We start from the raw sequence: 15807 nt of genomic DNA, 5'->3' as shown, positions 1-15807 counted from the left end.
TGCAACACCATCCCATTTCCAATTCCATCAACGTTCTTCATCAGATCCAAAAAAATGCCTTTATTTAAAAAACACAAGGGTTCTCAACTATTGGAAGAAGAGGAAGACTTGGTAGAGGAATTGGATGATGTGATTCTGTCCTCATCCTCATCATCGGGTTTAGAGAAAACTCATCCGAAAGAAAATGATGAAGAACAATCATCTCCCGTCATGAATACAAGTAGTAGTGCTGCAGGTGGAACTACAACGAGTATCACATCAAAACTCAAACATACCAATGACGATGAATATGATGAACCACATTCAGAGCTTGAAAAAACTCCTGCTTTTAAAGACGATCGTTCTAAATTGAGAGTCCGATTTGAAAATATTAACAAGGAAGAAGAAGCACAAGATTTAGAGACACCACCTCAACAACGAAAGCAAATCCTTGTTTCAAAACATCATGATGCTTCTCCAGCAGTGGCAACATCATCGAATGATCATTTATTGCCTCCACATTTATCATCTCCGAGAGGGTCAGATGATGAAGATGATGACGATGATATGAAGAGAAAAAGTGACATTAAGATTTCTCTCAACAATGAACACGACGATATGCAAAATGTAGGACTGGATGACGACGTGGAAATTGAAATTACAGGAACAACCAAAATACCCTCTTCGAAACAAAGTGAAAAGAAATCATCTCCCCATCTACCAATATTTCGAAGAAACGAATATGAAGAATCGCTCCTATACTCCGATAGCCATATCGACGATCCATATGCCGACTACTTGAAACCTCAAGCGATGGAAGAGGAAACGAGCAACTCTAAAAATGTATTACTGAAGATTGTCTCTCAATTTCCAAGAATCAATATCTCACAGTTGATGTGGCTTGTGAAAATGTCTTTTCATGAATTTTGGCTTGCCACTGCTGGTACACTCTTTCTATTGATTAGTACTGGGCTCGGGCTTGCTTTACCGATTTATGCAGGAAAGATCATTGACCAAATTCCATCGCAAGCACAAGGCAAGACATTCTTGAATGAAATGGCACTCGTTCTGTTTGGAATTGTGGCAGCTATTGGAGCAACTACTGCAATTCGAAACTTTTGGTACGTTGATTGTATGCAAACATGACGCGAATTAATCTTGTCTTCCATTCATTTTGGAAAATTTTACTCACAGCTTTACGTTTGCTGGAGAACGTGCTGTGGCTCGTCTCAGAAAAAATTTATTCACTTCAATAATCGTACAAGAGCTTGGATTTTTTGATGTGACAAAAACTGGAGAATTAATTAATAGATTAAGTTCGGATACTAAAACTTTGGAAAATGCCATCACTGTCAACTTTTCCATGTTCCTACGTTATTCCATTCAAATGATTGGAGGAGTCATATTCTTATTCATCATTTCGTGGAAATTAACACTAGTCATGCTTGCAGTCATTCCTGCCCTTGTAGTTGTGGCTCTAATTTATTCTAAATACAATAAGAATGTTTCAAAACAAATGCAAGATGCATTGGCCAATTCGACTGATGTTGCAGAGGAGACACTTTCCAATTTACGAACTGTCCGCAGTTTCACCATGGAAGAAAAACATGCAAATTTGTATGGAACAGCCATTGATCTCACATTAACCATTGCAAGAAAATTATCCATTATCAATGGTGTATTCACTGGCGGTATGACATTTTGTGGTAATGCTGCCATTATACTTGTCTTGTGGTATGGAGGTTCACTCGTATTGGACGAAGAACTTTCTATTGGATCTCTCCTTGCATTTATTGTTTACACAATTTTAGTGGCAGCTAGCTTTGGTGTTTTGAGCGGATTATTGATCGATCTTGTCAAGGCATTAGGAGCTACGGTGCGCATTCACGAATTATTACAACGAATTCCTGAAATTGAGAGAAGAAATCCATCTCAAAAGGAGAATGACACTCGAGAATTACCAACACTCAACGGTCACCTTGTTTTCCATGATGTTGGCTTTGCATATCCATCACGAAAAGAAATTCAAGTTCTCAATCATTTAAATCTCGAATTGTCTCCTTCGACTGTAATGGCACTTGTTGGAAAATCAGGTCACGGCAAGACAACGATTGCATCATTGTTGCAACGTTTCTACGATCCCACAGAAGGACAAATTACACTCGATGGTGTTCCTCTCACGCAAATTGATCCAATGTGGTTGCGTCGAAATATTGGTGTCGTGAGTCAAGAGCCTACTCTCTTTCCCACTCAAAGTATTCGTGACAATATTTGTTATGGATGGAAGGATGCAGAGAATGCAGTACCCACAGAAAAACAACTAATGGATGTTGCAAAGAAGGCCAATGTGAATGAATTTGTTTCGGCACTGGAAGATGGATATGATACTCTTGTAGGTGCCACGACCTTAACGAGCAGTCAAAAACAACGAATTGCCATTGCGAGAGCCATGTTAAAGGATCCAAAAATTCTCATTGTGGATGAACATTCGTCGTCACTTGACGCAAATACTGACCATGAATTACAAGAAGCTCTGAATCGTCTCATGGAAGGTCGAACGGTGTTGATTATTGCTCATCGATTATCGACGGTCAAGAATGCTGATGTGGTTTGTGTGATTGAGAATGGAAGTGTCGTGGAAGAGGGCTCACACGAACAATTAATTGTACATGAAAATGGCAAGTATAAGGCTCTTGTAGAACGACAATTAATAGGCTTTGAGGAGGTGTAATAGGATGAGATCATTTATCTTAAGAATTATTATAACATTATAATCGTATTATTTCATGATAGTGAGACATAAAACTTCATGATTGTGAAAACTCAAGAAAATTACTGATTTATCTAAGCATCCTTATCTTCGAGTGGCCTTCGTTTCCACAAAATAACAACTCCAGAGCTGTCACAGCTTGCCAATAACGTCTCGTCATATGACCACGACACGTCCAGCACTGGTGAAGAGTGACCCATTAAACGATTGATCGCATGAGAGGAGCCAAACTTGGTACTGTAAAACAAAATTTCTGTCGATTCGCTTCCTGTAACAAAGCACGAGCTGGCCATATAGGGAACAAGTGGACAGAAATGACTCCTAACAGGGTGGTTTTTCTGGGAGACTGGAAATCGGATGGATTCAATAAATTGACCAGCCGTCTGGCTATACTGATACAAATGTACATAACTGTCCATGGCACTCACTAAAATTCTAGGACTAGCTTTTGAAGAATTTCCTGTCCACATTTGATAATCAATGGATGAGATACTCTTTCCATTGAGGGACGCCTTAGTTTTTTGCAAGAGTTTTCCAAATCCAATTTTAGAAGCATCAAATTCATAAATCCACAAATATCCCATCACGTCTCCAATGAAAATTCTGTTACCCAGTGTGGAGAACATGAGACATGTTACATGATTGTTCGATCCAAGTGACATGTTAATATTCACAAAACTTCCCATCCCCACAGATAATTTGTTAATTTTCAACTTTTCTACAAGTTTTCCTGTACTCAAATTGTACAATCCGACAATTCCTCCTTCAAATCCAACACAAAAGAAGTTTGGATTGAGTGGAAAGAATTTTACGGCTCGGCAAGCGCCCTGCTTGTCAATGATTCTAATACACTTTCCATTCGATGTATTCCAAATACGAATGGTTGCATCTTTGGAAACTGTTAAAATGTATTCATTACTCAGTGACCAATCAAAATCCAGAATGGCATCTTTGTGACCTTTCAGACGATGTATAATTTCTGGTGTTTTCCATGCACTTGCAATTGCCAACGTGCCATCATTGGCTGCAAAAGCCAATAAATCTCTATTATCATTGGCAAACTTGATGACAGTCACTTCAATTCCATCATATCCATTTCCAAGTTCAAAGATGTGATGCATGCCAACAAATTCATAAACTTCAGACATTTTAGTTCTAGGAACAGATGGAGAATGAGATTCAGAATCCTCCACGACCTCATCCGAAATAGAATCCTCATGTCCACTCATAATTTGACTTGAATCCAACTGAGAATCCAATTGGTATGAGGCACAACTATCATGTTCCGATAAACGATTGCTCTGACTTCTACGATGAGAGGCTGATGATGATTTCGGAATGTTGGTAGAACCTCCCGATAAAAACAAGAATTGAGGAGGCTTCATTTGGTCTTGTTGTTTCTTGGCATCAAATACCATTAATACATCTTGTGGAGTGAGTTTCATGGAAGGATTGGACAATGCCGATGCAAAGGTTTGTCCTTTTTGTTCCAATAAAAACCTTCTCCATTCTAAATAGGTGGAATTTGCCGTTGATTGTCTTTTAAACTCATGATGGGAGTGAGAATGATGATGATGATTGGTAGAGGCTTTTGATTTCTTAACGGCTCGTAATTCCTTCCGAAGAGAATGATAACGTTTGGAACGGAAAGATCCCAATGTTGCATCAATTTGATCCCGTTCTTGTTCAAAGGGAGAAGCACTGGAAGATTCCATCATTTCCAAATGAATTATTGTTGTTGAAAGTTGTGTATCTTCTTGTTGAAGGAATTTTGTTTTTGAAATAAATAATTAATAGTCTACCAATACAAGACCACCGTTGTTGGTTTCGCGTGTGCTGCTGCTGATGAGGTGGTCAACGAGAGCCCAACGTTTATCAAAGTTATTTTTTGTTTTCGTGCTGCTGTTGATTTGGACATGAGAGAACATCATGTTGTTTATAAACAATGAATTCCTCTTCTAATATTCATCCAAAATACTGTTTCCTAGAGCATAAACGTTGATATCACTCAATTGATTCGAATTTACAGCTGTGTGTAATTTTTCCATAAAGAAAAAGTCTCCCTCAGAAAATCGATAGCTCACATACACAATCTCAGAAATTGAACCCTGATCAGAATTTCCTCCAAAGAAATAAAGAGAGTGACTCTTTGGTTCGTGAGAGAGAGTGGAACAAAGTAAACAACCTGCTTGTTCTCCCAACTCGGGACAACTGGACCATTCACGCCTCACAAGATCGAACACAAAGCAATCGTTTCTTGGAATTCGATCATTCTGTGCACAGCCGCCATGAGAAAGTAAAAATCGATCGTCTAACAAGCATAATGTATGGCCATAAATTGGTTCTGGATTCACACCAAGTGTCCAACGCTCGAACTCAACGACCTCCCATGTTAGCGTTTTGAAATGAAATATTCCCAATTCACAAGTCAATTCAGGTGTATCAGAATTAATCTCTCCAGCATAGACAATCATGGTGTCATTGGTTTCATTGTAGACAGCCGTGGAAAAGGCTCGTGAATGAAAAGCATTATTTGGTTTAACCTTTTTCCACTTGCCTGATGCACAATTATAGACGAACAAGTCGTCACTCTTCAGAATCAATGGCAGCAATAATTATTGTCACAGAAGAATGTTCAATTTCCAATAAGCAAGTAAATTTTTTTCACCAATTTGCATGCCCATCAATTTAAACGGTGGTCACAACGCCAATCATGTGTTGAAAGCAAATGAAAAGTAATTAATTAAATTTTCAATATGTAATTGCAATAATGATCGTTCACGTGTGCCAATGAAAATTAATTCAAGCAATCTCGAAATAATTCCATACCTTCCAAGAACGAGTAAATCCTCCAAAAATTACTAACGAATCATCCACAGTTCTATACACACAAACATGTCCATACAATCCTGTTTCTGGTGCTTTACCATTCGTTGGAAAAGCAAAAGTATTCCATTGTTTCTTTTTAAGAGAATATTGATACATGTCTACAGCGCTCTCTGTGGATGACGAATCGCTAATGCCTCCAATAATGTACAATGAGTGATTACTCGAGACATAGGTCAGAGAATGATAATAAAGAGACTCCTGTGGCATGGTACCACTTGAATCAGAAGGTCCTCCTTCACTTCGGATCCACTTCTTTTGTTTGGTGTCATAACGTTGGAAAGCAACCGATGGATTATTTCGTCCACCCCATGAATAAATCAAACTCAGTTCGGGAATGAATTGAGTGGTATGAGCAAATACAGCTCTCGGTTGTCCATCTTCATCGAGATCTGTAGGTTCTTCAGCAGCATCATCGAAATTTCGTCTTGTAGATTTGCTTTTTTGAAAAACGGGATAATAAATTGGACATTTCAAAACATGTCTGTAGTGAAGTTTACAAATAGGATGGCGATCTCCTTCAGCATCGGTGTTTGGATCATGATCTTGGTGCTGATCTTGTTCATTGTCGTCGTCGGATGCGTTATCGAACAAATTTCCTCGACACATTTTTTTTGTAATGTAAACAACACGAGCAGTTCTTCCAAGTTCAGAGACTCCCGCATTGTCGTCATTCTGATAGGAATGAAGTTGGTTTTCAAAATCAATAATACCAAAAATGGTGAGGTTATTTAATCGTTTGATTTTTAATTTTCATCTTTATGAAGAAATAGATAAAGGAATTAGGGTTATTATGGAGTTGAACTTGCATGATACTGGTGATTCGAGTGCGATGGTTGCTTTTCTGTCTTGTTCTGGTGGTGCACATTTGGAATGGAAGGTGAAAAAGTTGGTACAACCGATCGAACACTCAAAATGACATCTCCAAAATCCTCATGATTCAACGCCTTACCCAATGGCAGCACCTCATGAGGTGACACATTTTGTGAACAACTATAATAATAATAATGACGAGGTGCATTCACATCTCCGTTCAACATGGTTTTCGAGCATGGAATATGTCCTCGGCTCAAAAATAAGGTATGTCCTCTTCCACATGCCACATCTAAAATTTTAGAGGAATGGAAGAAACCCACTCGCAATGGTAAACACACAAAACAATTTTGTTCTTCATTCGAGTTGGAACAGCCACTGTTACTGCTGCTGCTACTAGTATTTGAAGAAGATTTTTCCAAACATGACGTTTCTTCGACATTTTTGTGGCAATAACAATCGGTGAGGTGTTTCAAACACTTTTCTGTGAGGGCATGATGATCATAACCGAGTTGTCCATGCTTGCCTTCTCCTCCAACGTAACAATGTCCTTCACGCGAGAGTAATACACCATGATTCCATCCACAACTCACTTTTACAATGGGAATTCCAATCAGCGATTTCACTAAGGTCACTTGTCGATGAGTTTTTGTGTTTCCAACTAATAACTGACCGTAAGCATTCCAACCAACGGTATAGACACGTCCATCTCGTGTTAAAAATACAGAGTGAAAATATCCACATGAAACGGCAGCAATTCTTTCATGTTGCAATGACGAGATTAAAAACGGAAGAGGATATCGCGTCGAGGATGTGGAAGGATTTGTGGAATTGTCATCCTGTCTATTCTCGAGTCCCAATTGCCCGTATTGTGTGTCTCCCAGACCGAACACACGTCCTTGCTTTGTAAGTAACAAGGTATGCCATGCACCAGCAGCACAATCCACAATATCCACGTCTTGCCAAGAATATTGAATCGAATTCGAATGATTGTGAGAGGACGTCGTCTCTCGATAGAATGCAGCTTGTTCGGATAAGCTTCTCTTACTCAAGAGCTCTGTATGAATGTACTGGCTTAGATTCTTCTTGGGAACTAGAAAGTGTTTGATGAGAGTGGGAGTGAGTACTCGAAATTCATCTAATGAAGCTTGTGACGCTTGAATATCCAATTTTTCCCAAACTCCACATTGTCCATAGGTATTCTTTCCAAATGCACACACAGTATGATCGGCAAGAATCATGATCGAGTGATAACCTCCACAACAAACTTTCACAATGGGTGGAATTCCAACTGGACTTGATTTGAACGGGCTACTATTCGTTCTTTGAGAATGTACATTTAAAGATGCACTCGATGGTGACGTGTTCATGGATGCAATGGCATTCTTTCGTAATGCATTCTTCTCCAAGGCCAATGGTTGGAAAAATTTTTCATGTTCCACAAAGGTGGGTGGTGTGGAGGAGAGTTTTTCCAGACCTGAAACTCCAAGTTGTCCCTCACGGCATTCGCCCCACAAGTATACGTCTCCAGTAAGAGTCACAGCAATGGAATGATGGCCTCCACAACTGGCCATTTGAATGGGATGCTTAATGGAAAGAATGGGCTTGAAAGTTTGAACATTACTGGTACATGATTGGCCTGGTGTGATCGTGATGGTCATAAAATCAAGTTGTTGATTAACAATGATTGGATAGATTATTATTTAAAAGTGTCACAAAAACTTTTCAAAAAACTCACCTGCTTGATGTGAATAATTGGCTCCACAGCTTAATATTTTACCAGACATGGTTAAAATCAATGAATGATACCATCCACAATGAACACTCTTAATGAGAGCTGTCGAAGATGAGTGTGTGGTTGATTTAGATTGCAGTCGCTTTGAACCAGAGTGTTTGGAATTCATTGAATTCTCAATGACTTGCTCTTCTTCTGAACTCGACAATTCCTCCCTACTATTGAACTCACCCATGTCCTCCGATGCATTTAAATTCTGAGTAGAAAAAACTTCATCCAAATCAGGAGTGGAAGAATTCGAAGAGGAAGATGAATCGAGAATTCTCGAACCAGCTCCAGTGTCATTTTGGCAACATGAACTCTCCGCACTGCTATCAAACATGACATTGTACAAGTGTGGAATTCTTAGAGGTCTCATCATGGGCGACGTGTTGGGCATGGCGCTTGTGGCTGATGAATAACTACAATTTGTCGGAACATGATAATTCGATGAATAGTTTGATCTGGATCGATGAGATGAGGAGGAGCTTGAAGAGGTCAAGTTTTGCGAATTTCGTGTTGAGGAGGGTGCAGACGAAGAACTTGTCGTTGTCGAAATTTGAAGACCCGTTTGACCCGATGAATGCAAACCACACGAATAAATTTCTTCTAAGGAGTCTTGATGAAGTGATGAAAGCTTGATGTGACTCGAGTGTTGTTGAGAATTTTGAAATGATACTACATTCTTGATGGGTTTGTTCTCTCTTGATGATGTTGTTGAAGTCGTTGCATGGCAACAACTACCTTCGATTGGATTCATTGCACACAATTCAAATGGCTTGCTCTTAAAAATTGGTTCGTTAAAAAGTATTTTCCAAAAACTTAAATGTTGTTGTTCAAAACTGAAAGTATAAACTAATGATGTTGGTTTGTGTCCAATGAATAATAATCTTGTTGCGTAATTAATCGTTTGTCCTTTTGTTTTTCTAAATTGGATTCCGTCACACTCAAGGACGAGTTTCAAATGAAACACAACAATAAAAGTAAGTCCACAAATACGGAAAGAAAAACCAATGTGGAAAAGTGGTCATTGAGAGTTGGTGGCAATAAGAGCTTTACATGTTGATTTAACGTGATGGATGAGATGGTCCATTGGTAGGTAAAGAATAGAGTATTGGGTCAAAATGATGAGGAGTTAACAAGTCAACTGTTGGAACTGTCCATGTTGAGTGTCATGCCAGATTCATATGAAAGGAAGCAATATCACAAATGTCCCTCCATAATATTGGTGTGACACCTCGCAGCGAGAAAGGACATAATCATGTCAGTTCTAGTGCATTAACCATTGTTGTTGCACATGAATATTAATATTATCATAAATAAATTAAATTGTCCAAGTTTAATCATCGATAACGTTGAGTGAGTGATTGAAACATACGTCATGCCAATTATTACTTGTTCACTTTCATCCAGAAATGATGAGCTCCCAATTCAAATCCAAATTTCAGGTACACACGATGAGCTGTATTTCTATTATATCCCGAATCTAAATGAATTTGAGAGCAGCCATTTTCTTTTGCAAAGTTGAGCACATGATTCAACAACAAAGTTCCATATCCTCTTCCTCTGCAGCTCTCGGAAGTAATCAAATCATCAATGTAAACAATTTTACCCCACGCTGTTGTGGTCATCTTTCGGAATCCAACACAAGCAACGACTTGATGGTTTTCATTCTCAATGGCATGAATTTGATAGCCTTCCTTTTGTTGTTCCAATACTTGCTCTACAAATGCTTGTGGTGTTGTGAGATGAGTTCGGAGCTCTTTGAAAGTGGAAAAACACGCTTCAATTTCTTGGGTTGTGCTTTTTAAAAGAATGCTAACAACTGGTTGTGATTGTGGTAATGTGTTGGTGCTTTCTGATGAAATGATCATTCTCTCGTTTTTTTAAAGATCCAAGTTTTTCCGTGTGCAATTTGGAACCACCATCATCATCTCGACAAGGAGTTTGTCCGAAGCTTTGAGAGGACATCCAAGCAAATGAATTGTTGTTTTCTGAGAGCAGACTCAGGGCACAATCTCTCTAAATATTTGAATAAGGAAATCCTTAGTGGAAGTCCATATCGTGTATGGTTACTGGACAGCCATTCATTTTTTATTAATAGATTTTGTAAAGGAAATGAACACACAAAACCATCAAAAAATTTTCCAAAGCCTTTTGCTCACGATTTCTTTGAGAAAATTAATCATCATCATCCGAGTTCATCAACATGTCCACAGCTACCACCTCTCAAGATTCCAAGAAAGTGGAAGAATCCACTTCTGCTATTGATGTCTATATTCACCCACTGATCATTATTAATATTTCAGATCACTTTACTAGAAAAAAGTATCAATTAAAGCAAGGATCAACTCCAGTGGATACCTCTCTTGATTCCAAAGTTCTTGGTATTTTGTTTGGTACTCAAGATGGTAGACGAGTTGAAGTTAGAACTTCTTTTGAATTGATCTTTACTGTGGACAAGTCAGGAGTTGTGAATATTGATCATACTTATTTGCAAGAAAAGATCGAGCAATGTATGTTGTTTGTGAATTGTTATTGTGGTATTTAATGTTTGATCGGGTATTGTTATTTCAACAATAATACTATCATCATGGTATCATTTTCGCAATATCATCAAATTTGACATTATCAATAATGTCATTATCATTTACATCCCGATGCGATTGTCATTACATGTTTATCCTTCCTTGTAACATTTCATCAAACGATTTTATTTCATATTGACCCATGATATCATCATGACAACAAATTACACTTGACGCTCATGACGATATATGAACAACAACAATAGACAAGCAAGTCTTTAAGAATTATGATGTATTGGGATGGTACTCTACTGGTACTGAAATTAGACCTGAATACAAGCAAATTCATGAAGAGATTGCAAGATACAACGAATCTCCATTGATGATTCTTGTTGGTGTTGCTTTCGGATCAGTTCAAAAGGAACTTCCTCTCTATGTCTACGAGAGCAATATTAATGCATCAAGCGGCACCGTTTCATGGGCTACACTCAATTACAAGATTGAAACTGAGGAAAGTGAAAGAATTGTGGTCGATCAAGTCAACCGTATGGACAAGAGAGATGGATCTTCATCATCACTCGTTCCTCAATATGTCACTCTCTCCAACGCTGTTAACATGTTGATTGAGCGAGCTGAAGTTTTGATTAATTACTTGGAGCAAGTGAAACAAGGAAAAATTGAACCAGATCACAAGAAATTGCGTGAAATTTCTTCTCTTTCTCACCGTTTACCAGCCGTTGTTTCTGACAAGTTTAATTCTGACTATGTCAATGATGTCAATGAAAGTTTAATCATTACTTACCTTGCTACCATGACAAAGGGTGTCAATCAATTCAACAATGTTGTAGATAAGTACATGTCCCTCAGCGCTGGAAAGAAGAGAATGTATTAATATTTGAGCGAGTAACTTATAAACACGTTAGTAATTTAATTCAACTATCTGTAATTGAACATGACAAGGTATAAGAACACGAACGATGATTTTTAATTTTTACATCCCACGACTTGATTATTACTTAGTTGTCGTTCGAGCTTATTCTTTCGGAATTCAATTATCATTGAATGCTCGCTGTGTGGTATTGGACTGCTGCGATGTTCTGCACTATTCTCAAGAGCTACCTGTTGCTGAGCTCTCTTGTTGCTTCGCCGCATATGAATCTCATCCTTAATCTTTACGAGGTGGGGATCTTCCTGTATCGGTGTTGTTGAGGCAGGAACAGCGGCACCAGGACAATCCAAAGAAGCTCTCTTCCTTGCAAGCACCTCTTTTCGATGAGTGTGCAGAGCAGAATCGTTTCTTGTCAGTGCAACATCTTCCTCAGCGTTGAACATTGGAGATTGGTGATTATGTGAATGCAAATTGTAAGAGGTTATTAACGTGGAAGGCAATGAGCTTGATACATTTTCACTTTCTTCGAAAGGGGTCGTTTTGACAAATCGAAAGATGCTTGGATATTTGATTTTCTTCTCAGAAGACTGGTCTGGTGCATCCTCACCATGAATCGTGACATGGAGTTGATCCCACTCTGTCGTTTCTTGTTTGTTAGTGTTCTGCTGTGTGTATCCAGCAGCATTGTTTGCGTTATTTGCAAGTCGCTTAGTAGAGAGAATATTCGAGGAGGAAGAAGGAGGATAAGTATTTAGGTTACTGAGAGCACTAGTAGGTTGTTGAGGATGGGAAGAGGAGGATATTGTATTCACAAGTGATGCTGATGGTGAGTCTAACAACAAGTTACTGATACATTGGGAGTCTTCATGATCATGACGAAGGAGGAGTGGTGGTGGCGAGGAGGTACCTGGGGACAAATCGATCGATGTTGTTGAAGCATCATCCTCATGATCATCATCGTCGTCAAGGGAAGGCGAGAGTGGTGATGGCGTTCGTTGAGAATAATTATTGAGATGAGAAGAGTTTCCTTTCATGTTGGCTCCTCGTTTCCTCCTTTTAGGTATGAACTGATACTGTGTGTTTGTGTTGAGATTTCCAGTCGTATTGAGTTGTTTGGAAATCTTGCTTGAAAAACAAGAAGTTAGCCCCGAAGATAAATGAATCGTGTCGGGCAATTCGTCCAATGAGGAGTCCATGAATGTTGTTGTTGTTGTTGTTGAGGATAAGTTAGGACAGTTGGTCATCATAGGATGAGCCGATATGATGATGATGATAATGAATCGTTAGTTGAACAACGTGTTGATGATAATTTAAGGTGTATGGTGAGTGGATCTTGTGTTGCAAATCAACATGTAGAAACACACTCTTCAACTGAATAATAACCGTTATTCGTTGTGAATGCTCGTTCGACGTGTGTCCGTTGATGATGATGATGATGTTCAGTGGTTGAACAAGCGGAGGATTGTTTCAGAAAGACGTTGTGGAATTTTTTTTAAGGTGTCGTCCGATAAAAATAGCAGTAAATGGAATTTAACCGTTTGGCGGGAACAAGACTTTCGCACCACAAATTCTCAAAATGGATTTTCATTTTTTGCAAAGAGATTCTGAAGTACAAATTTGAGACGAATAACAAATGTTAACAATGTTGGTGTTTCATTCCAATAAATCAGTAAGTATTCAAAGTATTATGCGCTTAATACCTCACAAAATTGTACAAAAAAATCTCATATCAAATTACTCTCAAAAAATCAGAACAACTGAGCCATGACTCAGCCGTGTTATAATGATGGTTGTTGTTGTTGTTCCCTTTACAATAATAATTGTTGAAGAGTTGCCTTTCCTGATCCACTTTCACAAAACTTGTCAAACGAAATTTCTTTTAAAATTGCCAGCGTGTCATTAATGGCCAAATCAAACATGTCACAGGTTGGAGTGGAGAGATGATATTTCACATTACTTTTCGAATCGAATGGAATGTTAATGACTTTGCCAGAATTGTCGCTTAGATAATTTTCGTAAATTCTTTTCGCTTCGTCTTCCATAGTACCAATGACGCCATCAATTTGTGAATACTTGTTTCGAAATTCATCAGCCTCCTTGTAAAACATGACCAAATCCGAAGTGTTATTTTTGTGACAATACTCGAGGAAAACCTTAAAGGTTGATTCGTTTTTCAGTAGTTGAACGAGACTGAATTTTTCTGAATTTCTCTGTAAAACACCTAATTCTTCTTCTAGTAATTTGATATGTTCATGTTGTTTTTCAGTTTGTTGAAATAATCTTTCGTTTTCTTGCTCTACAATATTCACTTGTTGTTGTAACAATTGAAATTTCTTTTCCAAAATTGTATATTCTGAATCGACAGCACTTTTCATACTTGTCACAAATGCTGAAAGACGCTGATCGAGTTTTTCTCGATTGCCATGTAAATCCCTCTCGACATCTTGATCCAACGAGAAGGAAGATGTCGTGGTGGTTGTGACACTCTCTGCCTTCTTTGTTCCAAAGGGTGACGACGAAGAAGGAACTCCATATAAAAATGAATCTTCTTTAGAGTCGGAGGATAAGGGACTCGATTCCAACGATGAATTGGCACTCGAACTATAGGGATAATTAGGAGATTCAGACGACATGGATTCATGATGAGAATTACTGAAATGAGAAGGGTCCTCAATCGAGGGTCTAAATACGGCAACAAAGGCCATATTGTCATTCGATCCTTCTTCGTGAGGGATTTCTCCCAAAGAAATTTCAATGGGAATGTTGTGACCTTGTTTGTGTTTGGCAAGTAATCCTATAGGGATGCGAACATGTATGAATTTTGCAAATGTTATAAAATGTCCATATTATTTTCATAATATTTTGATCATTAATAATGTGTTAATTGAGACATCGCAAAATGATCATTGTTGAAAAGTGTGTGAAAAACATTCTCACTTACGTCTTGGTTTTCCAATCAATCTCTTATCTTGCCATTTCTTAAATCTCATCATGTATCCATCGTGATGTTGAGCATACATGGTTGGCATCAAAATGGACACATTTTTCGACAATACTTCATCCTTTCTCCATCCAAACAATTCCTCAGCTGCCTTATTAAATCCAACAATTTTTCCATCACAATCAGAAATGACTGTTGGATCCAAAACTGCTTCCAAAACTTGTAACATGGATTCCATTCTTGATTGTGGAGTGTAAGGAGAGAATGCATGATGTGACGACGTCGATGCTGCCAAAGATTTTGAAGTATTCGAAATTCCCGAGTTACCATTATTAATGTTTAACATGCTTAGTCCTCCATTGAGTGACGAATTCGATCCAGACGAGTTCGAAGAAGAATCTTGACTCATCACAGCTGTACTCATGGATAATCTCAAATGTTTCGGAAGTGATCGATTCAGTGCGTCCATCCATTGCACATGTTCTTGAGCATCATTGGCTAATAAAATTAAAGTTTCGGAACCTTCTTGAAAGAAGAGGGCAATGGAATGTTCTTTTCCACACACATGTTTTCCATTGTGTAAAATTCGTTGCGGTTGTTGTTGTGGTTGAGATGAAACAGAGCTAGATGTTGTTCCTGAAATGTCATATTCTTCAATGGGTTGTGTATCTTTGTTGGATTTGAATTTATAAAGAATTCCATTCGAAAGGACAAACCAGAATCTAGCGATTGGTTGTGACAATACGGGTGTGCAGAAGAAATTCAGTGTTCCAAATGTAATGTACAACAGTCAAATGGTTTCATTCCGACAAGAGAATTTGTTGATTCAAAAATTGTCCATAAATAGTATGGAATGATGCGATATTCATTGTATTCCAATCAATATATGAAAAATATAAAGAACAAGATGAATTTCCATATTCATACAAATATGAATGAAACAAATTTCAATACCAACAATGACATACTTTTTCCATCTTCCAAAAAATCCTGCTTTTTGTTGTAAATATCCCGAAAGGGAAGGAAGTGAGTGGTCGTTGTTGTACTCATCGTCTTCCGACGAGAAGAAGGATGGATCGGATGAGAGAGGGTTCGTGGTCGTTTGATGCATGGGACGGGAATTTTTTTTTGATTGAAATTTTGTGAAATGCGAATGGCATTTGGCACCTTCTTTAAATGGTGTTGACAGTTTTTTGACCTTATTAAATCACATGCTACCAAAAAACA

The 15807-nt window shown here is 38.3% G+C and overlaps 8 protein-coding genes across 8 annotated transcripts; 2 read left to right on the top strand and 6 right to left on the bottom strand.

Moving 5' to 3' along the window:
* Positions 1-54: 54 nt before the first annotated feature.
* C9374_001550 (uncharacterized protein) lies at positions 55-2710 on the top strand (the record flags this gene model as incomplete). The annotated part of the gene is made up of 2 exons (XM_044690870.1): positions 55-1100; positions 1174-2710. 2 exons carry the CDS (start codon positions 55-57, stop codon positions 2708-2710), a joined length of 2583 nt encoding a protein of 860 aa, XP_044551210.1.
* A 113-nt stretch (positions 2711-2823) lies between these two features.
* On the bottom strand, positions 2824-4467 carry C9374_001549 (uncharacterized protein; the record flags this gene model as incomplete). Its single annotated transcript, XM_044690868.1, has 1 exon — positions 2824-4467. The coding sequence occupies one exon, from the start codon at positions 4465-4467 to the stop codon at positions 2824-2826; it is 1644 nt and encodes a 547-aa protein (XP_044551209.1).
* Positions 4468-4707: 240 nt separating this feature from the next.
* On the bottom strand, positions 4708-6244 carry C9374_001548 (uncharacterized protein; the record flags this gene model as incomplete). Its single annotated transcript, XM_044690867.1, has 2 exons — positions 4708-5340; positions 5579-6244. 2 exons carry the CDS (start codon positions 6242-6244, stop codon positions 4708-4710), a joined length of 1299 nt encoding a protein of 432 aa, XP_044551208.1.
* A 182-nt stretch (positions 6245-6426) lies between these two features.
* On the bottom strand, positions 6427-8982 carry C9374_001547 (uncharacterized protein; the record flags this gene model as incomplete). The annotated part of the gene is made up of 2 exons (XM_044690866.1): positions 6427-8087; positions 8187-8982. 2 exons carry the CDS (start codon positions 8980-8982, stop codon positions 6427-6429), a joined length of 2457 nt encoding a protein of 818 aa, XP_044551207.1.
* Positions 8983-9613: 631 nt separating this feature from the next.
* Positions 9614-10096, bottom strand: C9374_001546 (uncharacterized protein; the record flags this gene model as incomplete). Its single annotated transcript, XM_044690865.1, has 1 exon — positions 9614-10096. The coding sequence occupies one exon, from the start codon at positions 10094-10096 to the stop codon at positions 9614-9616; it is 483 nt and encodes a 160-aa protein (XP_044551206.1).
* Positions 10097-10431: 335 nt separating this feature from the next.
* C9374_001545 (uncharacterized protein) lies at positions 10432-11642 on the top strand (the record flags this gene model as incomplete). The annotated part of the gene is made up of 2 exons (XM_044690864.1): positions 10432-10738; positions 11017-11642. 2 exons carry the CDS (start codon positions 10432-10434, stop codon positions 11640-11642), a joined length of 933 nt encoding a protein of 310 aa, XP_044551205.1.
* Positions 11643-11734: 92 nt separating this feature from the next.
* On the bottom strand, positions 11735-12835 carry C9374_001544 (uncharacterized protein; the record flags this gene model as incomplete). Its single annotated transcript, XM_044690863.1, has 1 exon — positions 11735-12835. One exon carries the CDS (start codon positions 12833-12835, stop codon positions 11735-11737), a length of 1101 nt encoding a protein of 366 aa, XP_044551204.1.
* A 612-nt stretch (positions 12836-13447) lies between these two features.
* Positions 13448-15691, bottom strand: C9374_001543 (uncharacterized protein; the record flags this gene model as incomplete). The annotated part of the gene is made up of 3 exons (XM_044690862.1): positions 13448-14433; positions 14581-15302; positions 15549-15691. 3 exons carry the CDS (start codon positions 15689-15691, stop codon positions 13448-13450), a joined length of 1851 nt encoding a protein of 616 aa, XP_044551203.1.
* Between the last annotated feature and the right edge of the window lie 116 nt (positions 15692-15807).

The sequence above is a fragment of the Naegleria lovaniensis genome (genome assembly GCF_003324165.1).
Source record: "Naegleria lovaniensis strain ATCC 30569 chromosome Unknown tig014, whole genome shotgun sequence".
NCBI classification, from domain to species: Eukaryota; Heterolobosea; class Eutetramitea; order Acrasida; family Naegleriidae; genus Naegleria; species Naegleria lovaniensis.
Note: the sequence above shows the minus strand (reverse complement) of the source record. Positions and strands in the feature narration are given on the sequence as shown.